This window comes from Bos indicus, chromosome 5 (assembly GCF_029378745.1).
Source record: "Bos indicus isolate NIAB-ARS_2022 breed Sahiwal x Tharparkar chromosome 5, NIAB-ARS_B.indTharparkar_mat_pri_1.0, whole genome shotgun sequence".
In the NCBI taxonomy this organism is placed as follows: domain Eukaryota; kingdom Metazoa; phylum Chordata; class Mammalia; order Artiodactyla; family Bovidae; genus Bos; species Bos indicus.
In genome coordinates this window covers 97,668,412-97,692,560 of record NC_091764.1, presented here as the reverse complement: position 1 = coordinate 97,692,560, position 24,149 = coordinate 97,668,412, and the positions used below count along the sequence as shown (strand labels likewise).

Sequence of the window (24,149 nt, the reverse complement as noted above, 5' to 3'; positions counted from 1 at the left end):
GGCTTCCCTGGTGGCTTCACAGTAAAGAATCTGCCTGCAATGCAGGAGATGCGAGTTCAATCCCTGGGTTGGAAAGATCCCCTGGAGGAGTAAACAGCAACCCACTCTAGTATTCCTGTGTGGGAAATCCCATGGACAGAGAAGCCTGGCGGACTACAGTCCATGGGATCATAAAGAGTCAGACTAGATTTAGTGACTAAAAAACATCATCTTTAAGTAACACTGTATCAATAAGAAGGAACTATCCAAAGTTGTATTTAATGGTCATCTTTGGAAAAAATCTCTCATTTTGCATTTAGTCTGTATAGTGGACATCAATGTCTGCCTTTCCATGATCTGTGAGAACGTGTCTTTATGATTTTACATTACTCAAACATGTGAGCATTCCCCGAACATTCCTCAAATGCTCTATGATTTACCTGATGAATAATTTAATGATGACTGAAGACTTCATTACTCTCTTTACTTCATTCTCTCTTGTACAAATACTGTACAAGCCAGGCTGAATTTTGGTAGACAGCCTAAGGAACATATCTATCCCATTACTAATACTATCAGTACAGAGAAATTACCGTGATTTGGGGGAAGAAGTGTCAATTTCCTATGCTGTATGTAGACAAGCATGTTGTCATAAGAGCAGCTCTACCTGAACACCAAAATGACAAATTCCAGGTATCCATACAGAACCAGTGACTTTTATAAAACATATTTCAGAGACCTAATTTATTTCTGTATACCCTTTAAGCTATCTTTTCAAGCAATCTATAACTGTTAAGTTTGTAGTGTGGCTAACTAAAGAAAAAGGCACACTGGAAAGAGAAATATACTAGTAAAATTAACAGCCGACTTAAAAAGTGTTGATTTTTCCATCATTTCTACTATAACTTCTTATGTCATTTTATAGTCTAAGTATAGTAAAGTTGATCTTATTTCATATTTATCCCAGTCAGGATTTATTTATATGCTTTCTCATCAAATAAAATGACTGCAACAGTGGGGCAAGAGCAAGTGTAAAACTGAAGCAACAATTTATAAAACATCTAACGATGTGCCAGGTAACACACCTCAGGATACATGCCACTTGAGGCAAGCCCTCCATATCAAAAGAAATGGCTATAAAAGACCAAAAGTTACATGACCTGCTAAGCAGGTTCTCAAGCACTTTTACTACCAGTATTGACATGATGTCACAGTATTTTTTAGGTCTTATCTTTCTGTCCAATGAGGTGGTGAGCCTTGGTGAAATTTCTTGGCTCAACATTTAAAAGGCCCAATACTTCCACTTCCACAGGAGAGGAGGAAAAAACAAAACACCAGAGGAGAGAAAGGAAACAGATTAACAAAATGTATTAAGTTTTGCAAACTTTCCCCCCACCCCCAAGAAAATTTAAATGAGAAAAGTTTCACTCTGAAGAAATAAACTGGGCTTAATTTGAGATGTGGGAAACAGTTAAATAAGAACTGTTTTTCAGAGACAGACAGACATAGAGAACGAACTTAGTGCAGCTGGCGGAGGCAGGGGGTTGGAGAAACACAACACGGACCATGGGAGGAAGGTATAGATGGAGAGTTTGGGATGGACGTGTACACACTGATGTATTTAAAACGGTTAACCAAGAACCTCCTGTATAGCCCAGGGAACTCTGCTCAATGTTACACGGCAGCCTGGATGGGAGGGAAGTTTGGGGGAGAATGGAAGCAGGTGTCTGTGCGGCCAAGTCACTCTGCTGTGCACCCGACACTATCACAGCGTAACACTGATAATCAGCTGCAGTCCAATACAAAACAAAAAGGTTTTCATAAAAAAAGAACTGTTTTTGATGCAATTATGTCTACCTGAATCAAACAGTGTTTAATTTAAAGAAATTGTTTAAAAGTAAAATTTTTGCTCTTTCCTTTTGTTTTTTTCAATTTTCAGGTTTCTGCCTATTTTGACTTCTTAGAACAAACCTGGGGTAGGGAAAGCAGCACTTTAAGTAAAACATAAAATCAATCAGTTCAGAGTCAAACCTATCTTATCCATAAAGTGACATAAGGATTCTGAATGAGATACGGTATAGTTTCCACTTCATTTCTACACATCTATAAGGTTATATATACAACAGGGCAATTGACTGGAATGCCAGGAAACACCTTATTGAGAAGATAATGGGCACTTGAGTAATGCCAATAAACACGGGCACTAAGTGTCTGAAGAGAATGTAAGTTTTTGACTTTCTGTTGGCCTGTCCAATAAGACAAAAGAGTAAGGACGACACACTAGGACTGAACCTGTTCACTCTGCTCCACAGTCGCAAATGAGCACAAAGGCATAAGGTCTCCCCTTTTCTGGCTTACAAACACACTGCAGTTTATTTTAATGAGTCACGATTTATTCCATGCAACTATATGAGAAACCTTTCACTCCAGATTGTAACAACAACATATGTAAGCAAGAGCTGAACTTAAGCTTCTTTCAGCTTCTCTCAAACTCTGTGCCCTTAATACTTCTGCTATTTTAGAGCTCTCCTAACTCTCTGGACCTTCGTCTTATCCCAACATTCCACTGAGATGATCAATCAAACCTAACCTCAGCAGTAACATATTCTGAAATCAAGTCACTTTGGGGGTAACTTCTCCTTAGAATACTGCCAAAGCCTGGAGGCTCTATCTTAATACTACAAAAGCCAGCCACAAAAAAAATTGCGGCTCCCTTTAAAAAATGTAGAGTTCCCTGAAGGCCTGAACAGACATTTTTCCAAAGAGGAAATGCAGATGGCCAACAGGCACATGAAAAGATGCTTGATGTGGCTATTTATCAGCAAAGTGCAAATCAAAACCACAGTGAGTTATCACCTCACACCAGTCAGAACGACTATCACCAAAAAGAACACAAATAACAAGTGCTGGCAGGATGTGGAGAAAAGGGAATCCTTTTACACTGTTAGTGGGAATGCAAACTGAGGTAGCCATTGTTTCTCAAAAAACTGAAGTAGAACTATCATATGACCTGACAGTTCCACTCTGGGGTATATATCCAGAAAACTGCAAACACTAATTTGAAAAGATAAACACACCCCCAAATTTCCAGCAGTATTATTTACAATTGCCAAGATATGGACACAGCCTAAGTGTCCATCAACACATGAATAAAGAAGATGTAGTGTGTGTATACACACACACACAATGGACTACACTCAGCCATGAAAAAGAATGCAATTTTGCCATTTGCAACAACATAAGATGGATTTGGAGGATATACACTAAGTAAAATAACTCAGAGAAAGATATATACTGTGTGATATCAATTATATGTGGAATCCAAAAAATACAAGAAACCAGTGAAAATAACAAAAAAAGAAGCAGGCCCACAGGGATAGAGAACAAACTAGTGATCACCACTGGGAAGAGGGAAGTGGGAAGGAGAAATCAAAGAACAGGGGAATGAGGTATGAACTATTAGGTGTAAAATAAGCTACATGGATATACTGTACAACACAGAACTATAGCCAATATTCTGTAATAACTACAGATGGAACAAAACCACCTCTAAAAATTGTGAATCACTAAATTACACAACTGCAACTTACATAATATTGTGCATCAACGATATGTTAATTAAAGGAAGTCTAATGCCCTGAAAGAAAAGGGTTTGTGGTAGAGGCAACACCAGCATTACCCAGACAAGAAGCCTGTTCTCTCTACAAGATACCTGTTCTCTCTTGGTGGCCATCATCTACTCAGCCAGGGCCACAGCAAACTCACAACTCAAACACTTTCTTCTAATAAACATGTGGACTGACACTGGAGGAGGATGTGTATTACCTGTAGGACCTGTGAGTGGAAGGGCTGTTAGAAGAATAACCGAATTCCATGGTGTAATGTGATCGCTCTGTGGCTGGGGATGGCGGAGGGTTCAAAATCTAAAAGGAAAGAAAACCAAATGATTGAAATAAGAATAGTCTATCCAGACAGAGACTATTAGCCTTTTCTCAACTTCTCTTCCTCCATCTCTGTTCATATTCTTCTTTACTTCCTTTTTTTCAAAGAATTAACCTAAAACAGTACTTTAGAACTATGGCTCTCCACCCCTCAAGACACAATTTCATTAGGTGTAAATAACACAAGATGATGAGAAGGAAATCTGCAACCTACAAGTTACTGGTTTAACGTGTAGCACAACTGGGTTCTGATTTTTAAAACTATAAATGTTTAGAGAAAGATTACTTACTTAGGAGAAATACCACGTTTTCCTTCTTTTGGGAGGTCACAGAATGACGGTACTTAGCCTCTCAGGAGGTACTATTCAACAGTTCTACTTTCACCTGGTATATGAAATTCATGTCTGATACTTTCAAATATGCTGGTTGCTACACAGTCATTAAGTTGACCACATTCTAAGTGCTCACATGGTGGTGGTAAAACCTTTGGGCCTTGTATGTCTAAATTCTATATTAAAACCTTTTATACTACCATCACTAAGTACCCATATTTAATAAATAAGTTAAACATCTAAGATCTTATTTATCTCAGCATTCAAAGTGAACAGAGGAAAACAGGCTACTTACTGCAGGGAAGTAAGTGCCTTTGGTGCTTGATGAACTACTTGACGATGCTCCTGTGACATGGGCTCGGTCATAAGGGGGTCCACTGCTCCCCCCCATGATACTGAGGGAACTGATCATTGATTTACCACGAGACATTCCTAAAATGAGGGGTAAATACTGAAGTTGAGTGCAATCTATAAGAAGGCATGAAATCATTTTATTTAGTCCTAGAATTGCAAATATCAATAGTCAAATAGCTCCATTTTCAAACAACGTATGCCCTCTTTTCCCAATAATAATTGAAAATACTTAATGGAAAAGGCAAACAAATGTTCTCTAGAAGTGGGGACTTCCATTGAGAGCTGGCCTATAACACAAGGCCAAGGATAGCTCCTGGCTCTTCCTACTCGCCAGAGTGGAAGCAGAGCTCCTCAAGATGAGAGGTTTTCAGTCTCGTAGAAGACCTGAGAAAAAAAGAACTGTGAAGAGCAGAAGTGCAAAGCAGGCTAGACAAAGCAATAGGTCTGCTCAAAAGAAAAGTAAACCCATTGTTAAGAGCATAAATTCAATGTATGGGAAATTATTTATCTACTAGATGCAAATGTTGTTGTAATCACAACCACAATGCTAAAGAAGAAATTCTATTTTTCACAAGTGACTTCCCAAATTCCACCTTTAACAAACTAGGTATGGCAACAGGGAATCTATTAACAATTTAAAAACCATCTATTTCCTTACAGCTAACAACCAGAGTAAGTTATTTTCACAGGGTTTTTGGCCTGGTATCTCTTTCTCCATATTCATTACAAGAAAGGCTTCTTTTCATTAAGGGTACCAAAAGACATTGAAAAGAAAGCTGTACTTCCCTAGAGGAATGCAGTCTTCCCCAAGGACAGAACATCTGGCACCCTGGCCATGCTTGAATAAACCCTCCTCCCATTGTCTTCATCTAAGTTAGGAGAAAACATAAGATGATGTATTCCTCCCTGCTATCAATCAGGCATTTCTAAATCTGCTGAAAAGGAAACCTCATCTGTTTTTTCAGGCTCCTCTAATTCCTGGGCTCCGTAGTACAGGTCTCTTGGTAGTGAACCAAATGAACTGTGGTTTATGATTCTTTTCAACAAATGGCCAGTTGATTAACTTTAGTACAGCACATCTAGAAATGCAGAGTGCAGGCGTGCCAAGTCACTTCAGTCTCTTTGTGACCCCATGGACTGTAGCCCACCAGGTTCCTTTGTCCATGGAATTTTCCAAGCAAGAATACTGGCGTGCATTGCCATGCTCTCCTCTAGATTGTCCCGACCCAGGGATCGAACCCGTATCTCCTGCATTGGCAGGCAGGTTCTTTACCACCAGCACCACCTGGGAAGCCCAGAAATGAAGTGTACATGCAATAAATGTATATTAATATAAATGCTTGTATGTACATGTATTTGCTTTGTATCCTTTGCCAATTTCTAACAAACCATACCTAAGGTCTTCTGTGTAAAAAGAAGGTGCTAAAAGTAAGCGAACATTTGTCCTTCTAACTGTTTAAACCCAAAATAGTCTACATTGAAGTAGACTGTAGGCAGTATTCTGTTTCCATAATGGAAGCTTGGCAATCTTGCCAAGACTTGATTCTCAATGGGTCAGTCCTGGCTCACCTGGAAGAGATCCTGACAAAGAACTGGGGTGTGGCACGTAACCAAGGGGCACAGAAGCTGGTCCATGAACTACATAGTCGTTAGTCATGGTTTCCCCATCGCCCTTCATCCGTGGACACAACATCCTCTGGCAGATAAAGTATATGGTTCCAGACACAAAGATGGTAACAATTACTCCAATAACAGAACCCACTGTATTGGTGGCCTGTGGTGCTGGCTCCTCAGTTGGATCTAAAATGGGAATGCAGTACAGTTACATAATGGAAAAACAACTGCAGGTTCAAAACAGTAATGGAAAGAGGGTGTGCAAGCAGAATTTGAGCCTAACGAAGACAACTCACACACATTTTTCCTTTTTATGAATACATACACACCATGCCCCATGGATACGTAGACAGATAAATGTCACTTAGGAATCAAAACAAATGACTCCTAGGTGAAAACAGACATAGGACAATACATTGGAAAGTATAACTGTAAACTGGTAACAAAAATGTTAAGTGAATTATAGATTAAAACACCATTAAGAAGTTTAAAAACACATATATAGACAAAATCTATCCTACTTCATTCTGTATATCATAAAAATCAATATTATTTGGAGATGTCTAAGAAAATTTTAGGGTCAAACGTTTTACCTGGAATGGTAAAGAAGCCAAAATCAGCTCTGAGCTTGATTTTAGATCTGAAAAGTGACATTTATGCCTGGTGAAGAGAAATTAGAAGCTACCGATGAGCATCAGCTCTCAGGCCCAATATGCTGCTGCCTTAAGGGTGAGTCTAGTTGCCTGAGGGCAAGGAATATAAGGTCTCTGGTACCGGAATAGCTGAGGACTCAGAGAGAAAAGCCGGAGCATGAGAGGACCATGTCAGCAACCTTCATGGGATCCCCGAGCTATCTGAGACTTTAAAACAGGGCACCAACATGAGAGATAGGGGAAAATATGGCCAAAGAGCTCATCAAATGCAGAACATTACTCTTCTGTTGAGAAGGAAAATCCTTCTGTTGTGAATAGTCAGACTGTATTTCACAACTGCGTATCTCTTAAAACTTTCCTTTTGTTCCACCTCACCTCAAAACCTCCCATCCACACAGCTAAACTCATCTTATGATTAAACCTAAGAATTGAAAGAAAACGACATCACCAAGTTATATACCATGGAGGGGCTGTGGGTCACATATTATATCACCTATGGGCTCTGAGCCCATATGCAACCAGCCCATCTTTCTCATTCCCCACTTCCCCCCACCCCCACCCAGGGCCTTGGCATTCCTTCTAACACCAACTTTCAAGAAAGAATAGTTTACACTCACTGTTTTGTCTCTGGGTCACATTTTAACTCATTGAAAGTAGACTTCTGTCCTTACTACCACAATGAAACTAGTCTGGTAAAGTTCTCCTATATGCCATAGTCAATACACTCTCCATCTCACTGACAACTCTATACATTTAGTACTGCTGGCTCCTGTTTTCTCCTCAAAAATGTCTGATCATTTCCCCTTCCAGGACACCATTCTCTTAGTTTTACCATCTCTGATTATTTGTTCTGTCTCCTCTCGTTGGCGTCATTCTCTCCCGTCTGCCTCAAGTACAGTGCTTCCTAGAGTTCTGTTTACCTCCTGCTATTTTCCTCCTCTGCCTCCTCTCCCTCAGAGATTTCATCTACTGCCTCAGCTGTAATTATCAAGAATAAACCGAAAAGCCCATCTCTCTCTCTTGAGCTACAGACCCACAGAGTTATTAACAGCTTTCTTAATAGCTTCAATGGGACACCCAAGGGGGCAGCTTCAAAGCTGCGTAATCCAAACTGAACTCACAGTCACCACCATTTGTCAACATTTCCTGGATTCCAGGGACAAAGCAGATCATGAATAAATAATGGCGCCTGTGGCAAATTATAAGCATTTAAATTTATGTAAAAAAATAATTAAAAACCTACATCAGCTGAACATGATATCTATCCACAGTCATGATACACAATGATATTTTGGTTTTTAGTCTCTGCCATAGAGTCTCATTTATGAGTGTAGTCATTCAATGAGGTTACCTGCTAATTCAACCTAAACTCATCACCTCTAAGCTAGGTTACGAAAACCTTTTCATTCTACGTCTGAAATAACCCTGAAATCTATCCGCTCCCTCCTCTCCATCAGTGCTGCTTCCCTTGATCTAGACACCCACCATCTTCTGCTGAACTACCAGTCTCTGAAACATTTTAAAGGTACAGCCTGCAAGTCTTTAGTTGGTAAAAACAATTTAATGTGTTGAAACCAGCATTCTGAAACAGAAAACTTCAGGATGCATTCCATACAATACAGGTAAATACTGTTGCATGACTCTCATTTCTTTATGTGTACATCCACATCTTTGTATTCTTCTCTATGTGGTCAAAACATTTGAAAGCACCTAAGCTAACAGATTTCTTCGCCTATCATCTTTTACCTCCAATCCATCTACTTTACTACTTTCACAATTACACAGCCATGCCAGTCCTCCACTTCAGGCTTTTAACGGCTCTTCATCATTCTCGGGGCTTCCCTGGTGGCTCAGACGGTAAAGAATCTGCCTGCAATGCGGGACACTGAGGTTCAATCCGTGGGTTGGGAAGATCCCCTGGAGAAGGGAACAGCAACCCACTCCAGTATTCTTGCCTGGAGAATCCCATGGACAGAGGAGCCTGGCGGGCTACCATCCATGGGGTCGCAAAGGGTTGGACACAACTGAGTGACTAACACAATAACAACAATGTTATTCTGGAGTACTGTCTACAGACTCTTTAGAGGAAAAGCAAAGTCCTTTGTGATCTCACCTTTACATATATCAGCTTCTGCCGACACACCTCAAGACAGCAGCCTGTATTTCGGCAGTTCAATTTACAGGTAATTTCTCAAAAGTGCCCATTTCACTCTGGTTTTTGGCAGAACAAGAGAGTCCCTCTACCTAGAATGCAATCTCTCCACTCAACTGCATAAGTAATGCTATTCAATGATCAACAGCCACCCAACCTTACCACATTTTTCTAAGATATCTTCCTTGCTGAAGCCCATCTTCGTGTCTAAAGATCTGGCCATTCTCTTCTTTGTGCTACTCCTTGTACAGATCTCTATTACAGCACATTTATCATTACTCATCACACTCCTTTATCAATAACACCTACTCTGATTTAAGCTGTTTCATATACATTAAATCATTTAATCCTCTCACAATCACCATACTAAATATTATCTTCATTTTAAAGATGGAGAAATTGAGGTCTAACAAGCAAATAATTTACTGGTGGAGTCAGAATTCAAATCCATATCTGCCTGGCTTGAATATCCCTCTTCCGACCCTCCTCTGGCCACAGAGAACTCTTGAGGAACCTGGTACAGGTGTGATGTGCCCTCAGCACATAGCAAGTACTCAGCAAGGTCTGCTGAATAAACAGAAACAGATCCCAGTAGTCTCAGTGAGGATCCCACTTGAATTTTGTAAAAACATCACCTTGAAGTCTTTGTCACAATTTAAAGAGTTTTAAAATGAGTTCTGTCTAAATTCCACAAAATCAGTTTCGACAGGGGAGACCTGGCTTGCGCTGAATGTCATTTGTCAGTACTTGACAAATGGAATATTTGTCAACTGGGGATACATTTCATGTTAGAACATTAGTCAGTAGTTGTGTACCTTGAAGAAACAACAGGCTATTTAGCCTAAGGTTTCTAGGCTCAGGAATATATATGTGGGGGCTCAAGTATTCTCAGGCTGTGTTTTAAGGAAGCTCTTAAAGTCACTGAGAGACTGGTAGAAAATTACGCAAGAAAAAAAAAGGGAAATTTTAAACATGTGTTAACGTGCAGAAGGGGCTTCCCAGGTAGCTCAGTGGTAAAGAACCCACCTGCCAATGCAGGAGATGCGGGTTCAGTTCTTGGGTTGGGAAGATCCCCTGGAGAAGGAAATGGCAACCCACTCCAGTATTCCTGCCAGGGAAAGCTCATGTAAAGAGGAGCCTGGTGGGCTACAGTCCATGGGGTTGCAAAAAAGTCAGATACGACTTAGTGACTAAACAACAAACGTTCAGAAATTCTTAAGTTTAGACCACTAATTTCCACATATTGAAACTGAGAATTTCCTAACCTTAGTTTTCACAAAACAATATTCCTTTCTGATGCTTTGCTAAATGTTTCTGTGAAGGTTTCTGAACATAAGAAAACTACTATCTTTAAGAAATGATTAAATGTAAAATGTAAGAAATCTCAAGTACAAATAACTAATATCAATAACTTGCTTCTTAATAAGAAAGCACTGGTCATAAGTGAACCTCACACATAATGAAAAGGAAAAGAACATTAAAAATTCTCCCTTATCTACCTGCAGTGTGGGAGACCTGGGTTCGATCCCTGGGTTGGGAAGATCTCCTGGAGAATACCCACTCCAGTATTCTGGCCTGAAGAATTCCATGGACTGTATAATCCACGGGGTCACCAAGAGTTGGGCATGACTGAGCAAGCTTCACTTTCACACTTTCAAGACTAATAATGTTATTTTAAAAAAGAAAATTCTACCTTAAGAGTAATACAAGGTTTTCATCATACTTACAACAATCCAGTTCATCTGATTTGTCACTGCAATCCAAATTATGATCACATTTCTTGTGTTTTCCAATGCATTGACCATTGGCACAGCGGAACTGATCAATTAAACAGAGTACTGTGGGGGGAAAAATATAAATAGTTTTCTTAGTTTTGCTATCGTGTAAAGTCTGGCAGAAGTCAAAGAGAACATTCTGGGCACACATGAAAAATCAGACTTTTAGAGAAAACTTACAAATAGTTCTCTGGGGATTTCAACTGAGAGACAGAAAAGAGAAGAAAAAGCAATCTAGCAAGAAACTTCCTATTTTGTCCTTTATAAATTCCATCTTTCACTAACAATTCTGTTAAGGATTAAAAGAATTCTACATGCATTTCTAGACACTAAAGATTTCCAGAGAATATTTTTGTTGTGGTTGTTTTATATTCTGTTAAAAGTTAGTGGATGAGAAGAAAACATGAAATTACTTTATGTTGTTAATAAATATGTCATGTGTGTGTGCTTAGTCATTCAGTCATGTCCAGCTTTTTGCGACCCCATGGACTGTACCCCACCGTGCTCCTCTGTTCATGGAATTCTCCAGGCAAGAATACTGGAGTGGGTAGCTATTCCCTTCTCCAGGGGATCTTCCCGACCCAGGGATCAAACCCAAGTCTGCTGTATTGGCGGGTTCTTTACCAGCTGAGCTACCAGGGAAGCCCCATTCAGAGCTCACTGCAAACAAGGACCATTTTTACATACTGAAGGGCTAATCTTTTGGTGTCATTTCTTAACTGCAAAGCTTATTAATGTGTATAAATCTTACACACATTAAGAGAATTAAGACAATTTAGAACATGCTACTATGTTTAGAAATAATAAAGTCAAGCACACTTGAAAAACCCCAAATCTACCACTGAATGAGCCAAAGCAAAACTCTGAATTTCAAACAACTTAATGGAAAAGGGAAATCTGTAACCAGGCCTAGGAATTGCGGATACCTTCACAGTTCTTCTCATCTGACTTATCCTGGCAGTTCGCGTCTCCGTTGCATCGCAGGGCACCATCGATACACTGTCCACTGGCGCACTGGAACTGGGACTCTGAGCACACAGGACAATTGAGTTCATCACTGTGGTCTTCACATTCAGTAAACCCATCACACCGCCAAGCCACAGGGATACAGTCAATTTCTCCCGTGAAACAAGTAAACTGCTGAGGAGAACATGTTGGGGGTTCTTCAAATGAATAGGGGGAGGGGAACGAAAAACACAGTCATGTCACACAGAGGCACTGACATTTACACCTGAGTGAAGCCCATTTCATGATAACATATACAAAACACTTTATAACACATAAAATCTATAACTTATCTTACCAAATCGGAAAAGAGATATAATTTTTACACTACTTCACTGAGATTCATTAACTTACAAAACTATAAGGCAGAAAGAAGTTTTCTTATATAATTTAAGTAGGAGTACTGAATTTGCAATCTGTTATAATCTCACACATAACCCAGGAATTACCATTATAATCATCCACCTTCAAATATTTGAAAGTTATATTAGAATTCATAACTTTTCCAGCCCTGAGGTTCTCAAAGAATGATCTACGAACCCCTGGGGGTTCCTGACCTGCGACCTCTTTCCAGGGAACTGACAGACAGTATTTTACAACAACACTAATATATCACTTGCCTTTCTCACTACACGTGCACTGATGCCAAGGAAGGTAAAACCCTTGGCACCTAAGCAGACTCGGGGCAAGGGCCCCAGACTGTACCAGTAGTCACCGCATTCTACATAGTCATATACCATACATACACTCAGCGGTGGGGGGTGGGGGTGGGGCAGTTTCATTCAAGAATGTTCTTGACGAATCAGTAAAAAATACTAATTACATTAAAATCAATTCTGAGTACACATCTCCTCAAAACTGTTTGACAAAATGGAAAACATGTACAAAGCTTGGGCTGCATACCTCAACATGAAGGTTTCCAAAGCGAAAAACTTTGAGCTGTAAACGCAACCCAAAACGTGACACCCTTTTAATGTGAAAGAACGAGTGGCAGATAAACTATTGATATTTGCACTTGGGTATTTTGTGGGAAGTTTTTAAAAAATGAACCAGTGATTTCAAACAATAGCAAACCACAACGTACTTGTGTGGCAAATGAGACAGCACTGGAACTTTCTATCAGAAACTGTAATTTTAGAAGACCTGTATCCAACACTGTTAGCTTGATGGAGTCCTAGTACTTAAATATTCTTATGAGGAGATTGGTGGTAATATTAATGTGATTGTTTTGATACTGTATAATGAAGTGCATCAAAACCTGATGATGTGGGAATTTCTGAATGGAACTCTAGTATTTCCAAATGACCAAGATGCATAAGGTTACAAAACAGTGCATGGATAAAATACCCATTCACGGTACAAAATAACTAATGGATTTCAATATGAGAGACTATAATAGTGAACTGATATGGTTTCAAGTTCCACAATGCAACTAACACTATAGAAAACTATCATATGTCAAAATTTGGTGTAGAATTCAATATGCATATACATAATTATTTGAAAAGGCTATTTAATTATAGCCCTCCAGTTTCCAACTACTTATCTTTGAGGCCAAAATTCTTCATACAGTTCAATGAAGCTACAATACTACAACAGACTGAATGCAGAAGTAGACAAGAGAATCCAGCTCAACACTCAAAAGATTTTTTAAAATGTAAAAACAATGCTATATTTCTCACTAAAATTATTTTGCTTTAGAAAATACCATCAATTTTCTTAAGAGTTTTAACTTGAGAACATGTAATGCTTTATTAATATTTTTAACAAGTATTTTTTAAAGTTCTTGGTTTCAAATCCTACCACAGTAAACATAGATTAGATATACAAAATCTACACAAACCAAAGCTCTCCTCAAAAATTTTTTAAAATGTAAAAATATGGTGAGACCAGTTTGAAAACACATTCAGACTGGCAGAAGTACAAAATGAGATGATGGGGAGGTAACACAGGCTCAAATGAAAACACATCTTGAGAAGGGCAAGCAGAGAAATTCAGATTGTGTATTTCATTTGCCTCCACTGTAAAATCTGAGCTTCCCAGGTGGAATTAGTGGTTAAGAACCTGTCTGCCAATGCAGGAGGCATAAGAGATGTAGGTCTGATCCCTGGGTCAGTAAGTTCCCCTGGAGGAGGGCATGGCAACCCACTCCAGTATTCTTGCCTGGAGAATCCCAGACAGAGGAACCTAGCAGGCTACACAATTCATGGGGTTGCAAAGAGTCAGACAAGACTGAGGCATGCATGCATGCATGTAAAATCTACATTAAATCACAAGAAAAATCTTGTATATAAATTCAAGATTTATTGAACTGACAATTCACTGCAGTTTCACTCTTAATAATAAAAACTGAAAACAATTAATATGTCCCTGAACACAAGAATAATAAAACTATGGCTTATTTGTATTGATACAATGAAACACACTATACAGCAACAAAAAGAAAACCACAGACTGTGGCACTCCACTCACTATAAAGATGAATCTCAAAATATCACAGTAAGCAAGAGAATCCAGACATAGAGTACATACATCATGATTCCTTATGTAAATTATGTTCAAAAATAAGTAAAGCTAAACCATGGAGATGAAAACTACTCCAGGAAGAGAACTGGCTGCCAAGACGCAGGGAACTATTCTTAATGACAATACTGTATGTTTTGATCTGGGTGGGCTTCCCTGAGAGCTCAGTTGGTAGAGAATCTGCCTGCAATGCAGGAGACCTTAATTTGATTCCTGGTTCGGGAAGATCCATTGGAGAAGGGATAGGTTACCCGCTCCAGTATCCTGGCCTGGAGAATTCAATGGACTGTACAGTCCATGGAGTTGCAAAGAGTCAGACATGACTGAGTGACTTTTACTTTACTTCACTTGAAACGGGTGCTGGTAACACCACTTTACACATCTGTTAAAGTACACTGACTATTCAGTTAATACATACATTAAAAACAATCACTAAATATGAAGAAAAAAAATATTGGTCTTTTAAAAGACATTTTCTAAATGAAAGGTGATATCATTGATTCAGTTTTATCTGTGTCTACATAAAGGCGTATTTTTCTAAGATTTGCCTTACTGGAGCAATAATCTAGCATTCTGACATGGAAACACTTGCTTTTTTCTTTTTTTTTCTTTTTTAAATTATGGCCCTGTGGCATCACATGGTAAAGAATCTGCCAGCAAGGCGGAAGAACCAGGTTCAATCCCTGGGTCAGGAAGATCCCCGGAGAAGGGAATGGCTACCCTCTCCAGTATTCTTGCCTGGGAAATCCCATGGACAGAGGAGCCTGGTGGTCTACAGTCCTTGGGGTCAGAAAGAGTTGGACACAACTCAGCAACTAAAACACACTTTAAGCAAATAGATTCCATTTTGGGGGCTTCCCTTATGGCTCAGCAGGTAAAGAATCTGCCTGCAATACAGGAGACCAGGGTTTGATCCCTGGATCAGGAAGATCCTCTGGAGGAGGAAATGGCTACCCACCCCAGTATTCTTGCTTGAAAAAAAATCTCATGGACGTGGAGCCTGGCAGGCTACAATCCAAAGGGTCATAAAGAGTTGAACACAACTGAGCAACTAAGCACACACAAAATACATGTAACAAGTTTACCATTTTAACCATTTTTAAATGTACAGATCAGTGCATTAAATATATTTACATCATTGCGTAATACCTGCTATTCTGGGGACAGATATTTCAAGAACCAGAGCTTAACTTTCCCTGTGCACAAAGCTGATCTCCCCAACTAAACTGCATTCTCTGTGTCAAAGATCTTCATGTCTCCCGCGATCCAGACAGAGATCCTCATAGCTACTACTCACTACATGTTATTTTTTTTTAAAAACTTGAAAGTTAGAAGAATATTCTTATAATACCATCTTATCAATAATTTTCATATTTGAGTGTAAACCCTTTCAATCTTTTTTTCAGAGATTTATTTTTTATGTAGTTTTCATGACACAATAAAACACCATTTTAATATTTTTTTCCACTTGCGCCAACTTTGGGCTACATTTTTACATCAGTTTACGATCATAATTTTTAACAGCTACATAAGCTCAGTTATTTTATTACATCATTTTCCTATCATTAGAAATTGTTTTTAAATTCCCGCCACTGTAGAAAACAGTCCTTTTCCTTTGGTTGAATTCAAATAGAATTATCACCAGCAGGAGAATTTCTAAATTAAGGGAATAAATATTATAATGCATTTGATGCTACCATACTATGCTTTAACAAAAGGATACACCTTTGCTGTGGTCCTATGAGTAACTGAACCAATTTCACTACAACATTACTACTATTCAGTTCAGTTCAGTTGCTCAGTCATGTCTGACTCTTTGCGACCCCATGAATCGCAGCACGCCAAACCTCCCTGTCCATCACCAACTCCCAGAGTTTACCCAAACCCATCGAGTCGGTGATGCCATCCAGGCATCTCATCCTCTGTCGTCCCCTTCTCCTCCTGCCCCCAATCCCTCCCAGCATCAGAGTACTTTCCAATGAGTCAACTCTTTGCCAAAGTACTGAGGTGGCCAAAGTACTGGAGCCTCAGCTTCAGCATCATTCCTTCCAAATAACACCCAGGACTCATCTCCTTTAGAATGGACTGATTGGATCTCCTTGCAGTCCAAGGGACTCTCAAGAGTCTTCTCCAGCACCACAGTTCAAAAGCATCAATTCCTTGGCCATCAGCTTTCTTCACAGTCCAACTCTCACATCCATACATGACCACCGGAAAAACCATAGCCTTGACTAGATGGATCTTTGTTGGCAAAGTAATGTCTCTGCTTTTGAATATGCTATCTAGGTTGGTCATAACTTTCCTTCCAAGGAGTAAGCGTCTTTTAATTTCATGGCTGCAGTCACTCACCATCTGCAGTGATTTTGAAGCCCTCCAAAAATAAAGTCTGACACTGTTTCCACTGTTTCCCCATCTATTTCCCATGAAGTGATGGGACCAGATGCCATGATCTTCGTTTTCTGAATGTTGAGCTTTAAGCCAACTTCTTCACTCTCCACTTTCACCTTCATCAAGAGGCTCTTTAGTTCCTCTTCACTTTCTGCCGTAAGGGTGGTGTCATCTGCATATCTGAGGTTATTGATATTTCTCCTGGCAATCTTGATTCCAGCTTGTGCTTCTTCCAGCCCAGCGTTTCTAATGATGTACTCTGAATAGAAGTTAAATAAGCAGGGTGACAATATGTAGCCTTGATGTACTCCTTTTCCTATTTGGAACCAGTCTGTTGTTCCATGTCCAGTTCTAACTGTTGCTTCCTGACCTGCATATAGGTTTCTCAAGAGGCAGGTCAGGTGGTCTGGTATTCCCATCTCTTGAAGAATTTTCCACAGTTTATTGTGATCCACACAGTCAAAGGCTTTGGCATAGTCAATAAAGCAGAAATAGATGTTTTTCTGGAACTCTCTTGCTTTTCCCATGATCCAGCGGATGTTGGCAATTTGATCTCTGGTTCCTCTGCCTTTTCTAAAACCAGCTTGAACATCTGGAAGTTCACGGTTCACGTATTGCTGAAGCCTGGCTTGGAGAATTTTGAGCATTACTTTACTAGCGTGTGAGATGAGTGCCATTGTGCGGTAGTTTGGACATTCTTTGGCATTGCCATTCTTTGGGATTGAAATGAAAACTGACCTTTTTCAGTCCTGTGGCCACTGCTGAGTTTTCCAAATTGGCTGGCATACTGAGTGCAGCACTTTCACAGCATCATCTTTCAGGATGTGAAATAGCTCAACTGGAATTCCATCATGTCCACTAGCTTTGTTCGCAGTGATGCTTTCTAAGGCCCACTTGACTTCACATTCCAGGATGTCTGCCTCTAGGTGAGTGATGACACCATCGTGATTATCTGGGTCGTGAAGATCTTTTTTGTACAGTTCTTCTGTGTATTCTTGCCACCTCTTCTTAATATCTTCTGCTTCTGTTAGGTCCATACCATTTCTGTCCTTTATCGAGCCCATCTTTGCATGAAATGTTCCCTTGGTATCTCTGATTTTCTTGAAGAGATCTCTAGTCGTTCCCATTCTGTTGTTTTCCTCCATTTCTTTGCATTGATCGCTGAGGAAGGCTTTCTTATCTCTTCTTGCTACTCTTTGGAACTCTGCATTCAGATGCTCATATCTTTCCTTTTCTCCTTTGCTTTTCGCTTCTCTTCTTTTCATAGCTATTTGTAAGGCCTCCCCAGACAGCCATTTTGCTTTTTTGCACTTCTTTTCCATGGGGATGGTCTTGATCCCTGTCTCCTGTACAATGTCACGAACCTCCATCCACAGTTCATCAGGCACTCTATCAGATCTAGTCCCTTAAATCTATTTCTCACTTCCACTGTATAATCATAAGGGATTTGATATAGGTCATACCTGAATGGTCTAGTGGTTTTCCCTACTTTCTTCAATTTCAGTCTGAATTTGGCAATAAGGAGCTCATGATCTGAGCCACAGTCAGCTCCCGGTCTTGTTTCTGCTGACTGTATCGAGCTTCTCCATCTTTGGCTGCAAAGAATATAATCAATCTGATTCCGGTGTTGACCATCTGGTGATGTCCATGTGTAGAGCCTTTGTTGTTGGAAGAGGGTGTTTGCTATGATCAGTGCATTCTCTCGGCAAAACTCTATTAGCCTTTGCCCTGCTTCATTCTGTATTCCAAGGCCAAATTTGCCTGTTATTCCAGGTGTTTCTTGACTTCCTACTTTTGCATTCCAGTCCCCTATAATGAAAAGGACATCTTTTTTGGGTGTTAGTTCTTAAAGGTCTTGTAAGTCTTCATAGAACCGTTCAACTTTAGCTTCTTTAGCGTTACTGTTTGGGGCACAGACTTGGATTACCGTGATATTGAATGGTTTGCCTTGGAAATGAACAGAAATCATTCTGTTGTTTTTGAGACCGCATCCAAGTACTGCATTTTGGACTCTTTTGTTGACCATGATGGCTACTCCATTTCTTCTAAGTGATTCCTGCCCGCACTAGTAGATATAATGGTCATCTGAGTTAAATTCACCCATTCCAGTCCACTTCAGTTCGCTGATCCCTAGAATGTCGACGTTCACTCTTGCCATCTCCTGTTTGACCACTTCCAATTTGCCTTGATTCATGGACCTGACATTCCAGGTTCCTGTGCAATACTGCTCTTTACAGCATCGGACCTTGCTTCTATCACCAGTCACATCTACAACTGGGTGCTGTTTTGCTTTGGCTCCATCACTTCATTCTTTCTGGAATTATTTCTCCACTGATCTCCAATAGCATATTGGGCACCTAATCACCTGGGGAGTTCATCTTTCAGTGTCCTATCTTTTTGCCTTTTTGTACTGTTCATGGGGTTCTCAAGGCAAGAACACTGAAGTGGTTTGCCATTCCCTTCTCCAGTGGACCACATTCTGTCAGACCTCTCACCATGACCTGCCCGTCTTGGCCCCAGTGATACCTTAAAAAAATTTTTTTTCTTTTTTTATTGGCTAGATAAGTAAGAGAAACAGCAGGCAACTGCTGATAGATCCAAACAGAATAGTGTTCTTTTCACTGGAGACATTCGCAACAATGACACATAAACTGACAGAATTCAGCAGATTAAGATTACAGGAGGTGGAATTAATTCTTGTTACCCTTTGAGGGAGCAAAAACTACTCTGTTATTAAGAAATACACTCATTTACAGTTACGAGTTTCCCCCCAAAAGGGCTCTTCTGCCTTAGGCCCAGGGTCAGGTTACACCTATCTCTTGTCATGATGAATTTTATCTTAGAATACCCCAAAGCCTAGGATAGTGCAGATGTATGAAATACAAGGGACCAATCAAGTTAGGAGAAAGCAATTTCACTGTCAAAGAATGCTAGACTAAGTTTTGGAACATGTGACTAGGATTACACTTTTAGAAGAAAATAACAATGTATTTACCTCCACATAATAGCTCATCCTGAAGAAGAACCAAGTGCATGGGGCAAGAACACCTTGTAGTACCATCTCCCTTTACAAGACAGATATGTGAACAGCCACCATTATCCTGAGCACAAGGGTGCTGTCCTGCAAGAAAAGAGGAAAGAGAAGAGAATGAGAGAGAGAAAAAAGAAAGGGAAAAGAATAGCAAGGGAGGAAGGGAGTAAGAAAAGCCCAGCCAAAATCAATTATTTATGAGTTAACAAGAAAATCAAATTCAAAATTCCTTTGGACTTTATTTCCACTGAATATAATTACTCACACCATCTCTACACAATCTACAAGAAAACAAGGACAATTTAAGACACAAAGTATTTATATAGCCACTGTCTTTACATATTTATACATAAAATATTTTAAAGTATTTAAAGTAAAGTAATTGTACAGCTCATGTTAATTTTTGTGAGTAAGAAAAGCTGATTATTCAGAGTAAAAAAAATTGCTGGGGAGAATGCTAAAACCTGGATCTTATTCTGTTTAAAATATAAAAATTCTTCTAAAGATTTTTTAACTCAGAAATTCTATCTTTCTGAGAGACATGGTGATTTTGCTCAAAAAGTGTATTCTAAGGAGGAGTCTGCTAAAAATTAAGAGCTGTTAGAAGAAAAAACAAGTTCACATGAATTCAACCACTCAGAGACCATCAAAATTATTTGCTTGGTCAACCGCAAAAGAACTTGCAATATTACAAACGTCTGATTTCTTCCTACTTGGGTTAACTAAATAAATACACTGTCAGGCACATTTCAAAGTCTGCCTCATAAGTTATATTTAATGAAATCATTGCTTTGACTTTTCTACTTAGCTCACGTCAAAAGCAACTTGACAGCTATCATCCCAGAATACCAACATCAAATGTGGCCACCTGTTTATTATCTGACTCTGTCAGTAACACATCAGTCCTGCTTCAGGGTGTGTTGACAGATGGAGAGTCAGCTATGCACAAACGAGCAGAGGTGTCACACTACAGAGATGTCCCAAAGCAGACATCAGTCCTCGTATCAGAATCTACAACCTGTACAGCAGTGTTTTTCAACCTTTTAATTCCAAGAGACTCTTGATAAACAATCTCCTTTTCTTTAATGTTTTTAGAAACTTTATTTGAAAAATAAAGTTTTTCTAAATATAAACCATATTTAAGTGTTGACCTATAAAAAAGATACTCCCCCTGAAATTCTGAAAACATCCATAGATTTTCTGCCATACAAAGCTCATGTATCAACTGAATACTTAGCCATTACATCATCTCTACCTTATTTCTATTAAACACTCAGCATGAATTACACATCATAACATAGAATGACAATTCTAACTATTAAATCTCAAATACCTCTGATTAACTTCTAAGTTCATGAACAGTGACAACACAATAGAGACTTGAACAAGCTATGGTGTTCTCATTCCTGTTTCCTTCTTAAATACTCCAATTTGACTGGAAAACATTGTGCTGAGAAGTTCAGGAGTAAATACTTCTCTCACTAGTCCTCCATTTTCACATCTGCATTCCTGATATAACTGTGTAAGACCTACAGTAGTGATTGCTGGGAGGGTACATCTGATGAGAGATATAACAGTATTAATAGAGTTAATAGTATTAATTACTGTTAATGTTAACTTATTAATAATGTTGATACTAACTAAAATATTAATACTAACTCTAATATTAATACTATATTAATAGTTAATAGTATTATATGAACACATATTAACTAAGCCAAGATGACTAGTCATTTTTAAGTTTTCAATAATTTATGGCCACTTTCCTAAGCTGTGAATTGAAAAACTTAACCAAAAGGGGAAAAAGCAAGCACTTATTAAGCATAGTCTTCTCTAAGTTTATACACTAATTTTTAGTTTGTTTTGTTTTTGCCAAAGAATAGGTTTATTTTCATAACTATATTCATCATTATATAAATGTTAACTTCTGCTTCTGTTGAAACCATGGGGATGTACGTGAAACAAAAGAAATATTAATACAGGCTTTACACCAGTATTCTTGAAACGTTGAAGGAGAGAAAGAGAAAACATGAAAAGCAAGTCCTTGCTGTTCCTGGGTGGGGAGATTTTTGAAAATGAGACACACCGTTTCTTTCTCTAACTCTTGTTTTATAGGGAAAACAAGTTTAATATGAAAAAATTTCCAGGCGAGTCTAAGGTTTTAAAGACATGAAGACTTTTTAAAAATGGCAAAACTACAAGTGTATGAAAATCTTAAAATAGAAGACACACAACATCTTAATTTTTGTCCCTTCTAATAACAAACATGAATCTTGGGACTAGCAATACATCATCAGCACTTACTATATTCCTGAAGATTCAGCTCCTTTACCGCGTGAATGTCACTAAGCTGGGCAATTCGAGCCTGGACTTTGGTTCTACCCTCTCGACCTGTCATGTCAATTTTTTCAATCATTTGCTGCTGCTTATCGATCCAGTACAGCCAGTTTTCAAACACAGTCAGTCCCACAGGCTGTAGAATGTTGGTGTCTTCTAATACTATTCGGTTGGCCCCTTGGAAAGGAGAATGTTCAACAGAAATGATTCATGTGGTCAAGTCATACATTCAACAGCTATTGACTGAAAACCCGTTAAGATTCTGGAAGTACTGAGAAGGAAAATATAAGCTCTTCAGCAGAAAACTTAAAAATTTTTCTCAGAAGAAAAGATATATACATACCAGATAACAGACTAGACATTTAAGTGCAATCAAGAGCAAATAAGTGTCCAATACACACTAAATACTGACTTCACAGAAATGTAGAAAAGAACTTTAGAGCCATTTCCAAAAAAAATTTTTTAAACCAGTCCATTTTTTTCCAATTAAATCTTATGAGGATTTCTAATACATAAAACATACAAAACAATGCTTCTCTATATGAAGCAGTGATGGTGGGCAGAGCACTTTGTGTTGCTGGCCACCCACACCTGCTGAGCACACTCAAGGCATCTGTGGAGAACAACAGCCTCACTCACTCAGCCACTCAGAACACTGGAAAAGACTCATACATTACCTGGTTCAAGCTTCGCCTCAAAATAAGTATTTCTAAAATACCCCAGACACAAAGCCAGCCAGATTATGGAAAGGCAACCAATTCTGTTAATGAACTATGAGAAAGTTTTTTCACACCATATGCTGAAATCTGTGCCCCACTCCTCACCACCCCAGTTGCTTCTCCCTCATTCAAATAGAAAACATACATCCATTCGTTCCCTCTTCCTCCTAGTCATCCTTCAAATATCTACAGAACTTTTCCCTGGTTGTTCATTGATGAGTTCAATCAAAGAAAGATACTAGCTTAATACTCTGGAAATATCAGGGGAAGTTCCAGGAAAGAGCCAAGCATAAAGCTAGGCTTAATCAATGGAGAAAGGTGGAGACATACATATGAGAAGGCACTAAGTCAACACTCAGATCCAAGGAGAGTTAAATACAAGTCTACTTACGCGCCCTCCTAAAAATCTACTAAAATGACAGTGAACAATTAAGGCATAAGTAGGCATAAGGAAAAATAGGACATAAGAGTAGAAAAGCAATATAAAATTTACAAGCTGGATAAGAGACAAGCAACAGATCTAGAATATTAATTTCCTATGAACCTCTTTTCAAGTAGCTAGTAGAGTATGCAATCTCTCAGGGAAAAGGAATGAACCAAAGAAAAAGAAACTAGGAAACAGCAGGTTCAGCACAAAGACTAGCAAGTATATCCCCAGAATAACAGTGAAAGGAGGCTGGCCTAGAGCAAGCCAATCCAGACTGACTGAAACAGAATGATAAAGAGGTATGTCTTCAGTGAAACAGAAAAAAAAAAAAAAAAAAGAAGAAGAAGAAGATGGACTCGTTGCTGCATCTGCATATAATGAAACAATATTTAAATTAGACAAGAATAATTTCAGAGAGGAAAAAAGCTGCAGAAAGAAATGAAGGTGATGGCTATATTTCCATACCCATAAATAACAAATAATTATGAGCTTGAAATTATGATTTAATTTTTTTTAAAAAATCATAGTTTTAAAGTTGAATGGGATAATTTTTTAGCTGGGTGGATGATAGAAAAGTTCATATGGGTATTTTAGTGATATATGGTTTAAGACAACAAATCCTCATCTTCCACCAAAAAAAGTCAAATTGTGATGTCTAAAATTTAAACATCAAGAAGCAGCTGTTTTAAATCAGATATTTTAAAATGACTCTTGATTAAACCATCAGAGATGCCTCTAAGAGTAGGACTAACAGGAAGAAGGAGCAGAGCAGTAAACTTGGATTTTATTACAAGTCAAGTGGAATCACTTGATTTCCACATTTACATGTATTATTTTAATAAAAATTAAAATTAAATTTAAAACAGCAGCAGAAAGAATCATTTAGGAAAAAAAAAAAAAAAGATGAGTTGTTGGTAGT

At 38.8% G+C, this 24,149-nt stretch overlaps 1 protein-coding gene across 4 annotated transcripts in view; it reads right to left on the bottom strand.

Annotated features, from left to right (window-relative positions):
- LRP6 (LDL receptor related protein 6) overlaps positions 1 to 24,149 on the bottom strand; it is a 178,359-nt gene that overhangs the window by 5,801 nt on the left and 148,409 nt on the right. For 2 of the 4 annotated variants that reach the window (XM_019961541.2, XM_070790068.1), the window contains 7 exons: positions 22,052 to 22,261; positions 19,712 to 19,837; positions 11,727 to 11,963; positions 10,753 to 10,863; positions 6,176 to 6,406; positions 4,548 to 4,684; positions 3,805 to 3,902 (listed from right to left, as the gene is read on the bottom strand). In XM_019961541.2, coding sequence (XP_019817100.2) covers positions 3,805 to 3,902; positions 4,548 to 4,684; positions 6,176 to 6,406; positions 10,753 to 10,863; positions 11,727 to 11,963; positions 19,712 to 19,837; positions 22,052 to 22,261 — 1,150 coding nt within the window. The remainder of the gene's footprint in view (positions 1 to 3,804; positions 3,903 to 4,547; positions 4,685 to 6,175; positions 6,407 to 10,752; positions 10,864 to 11,726; positions 11,964 to 19,711; positions 19,838 to 22,051; positions 22,262 to 24,149) is intronic. The other 2 variants (XM_019961542.2, XM_070790069.1) reach the window with 1 other exon arrangement.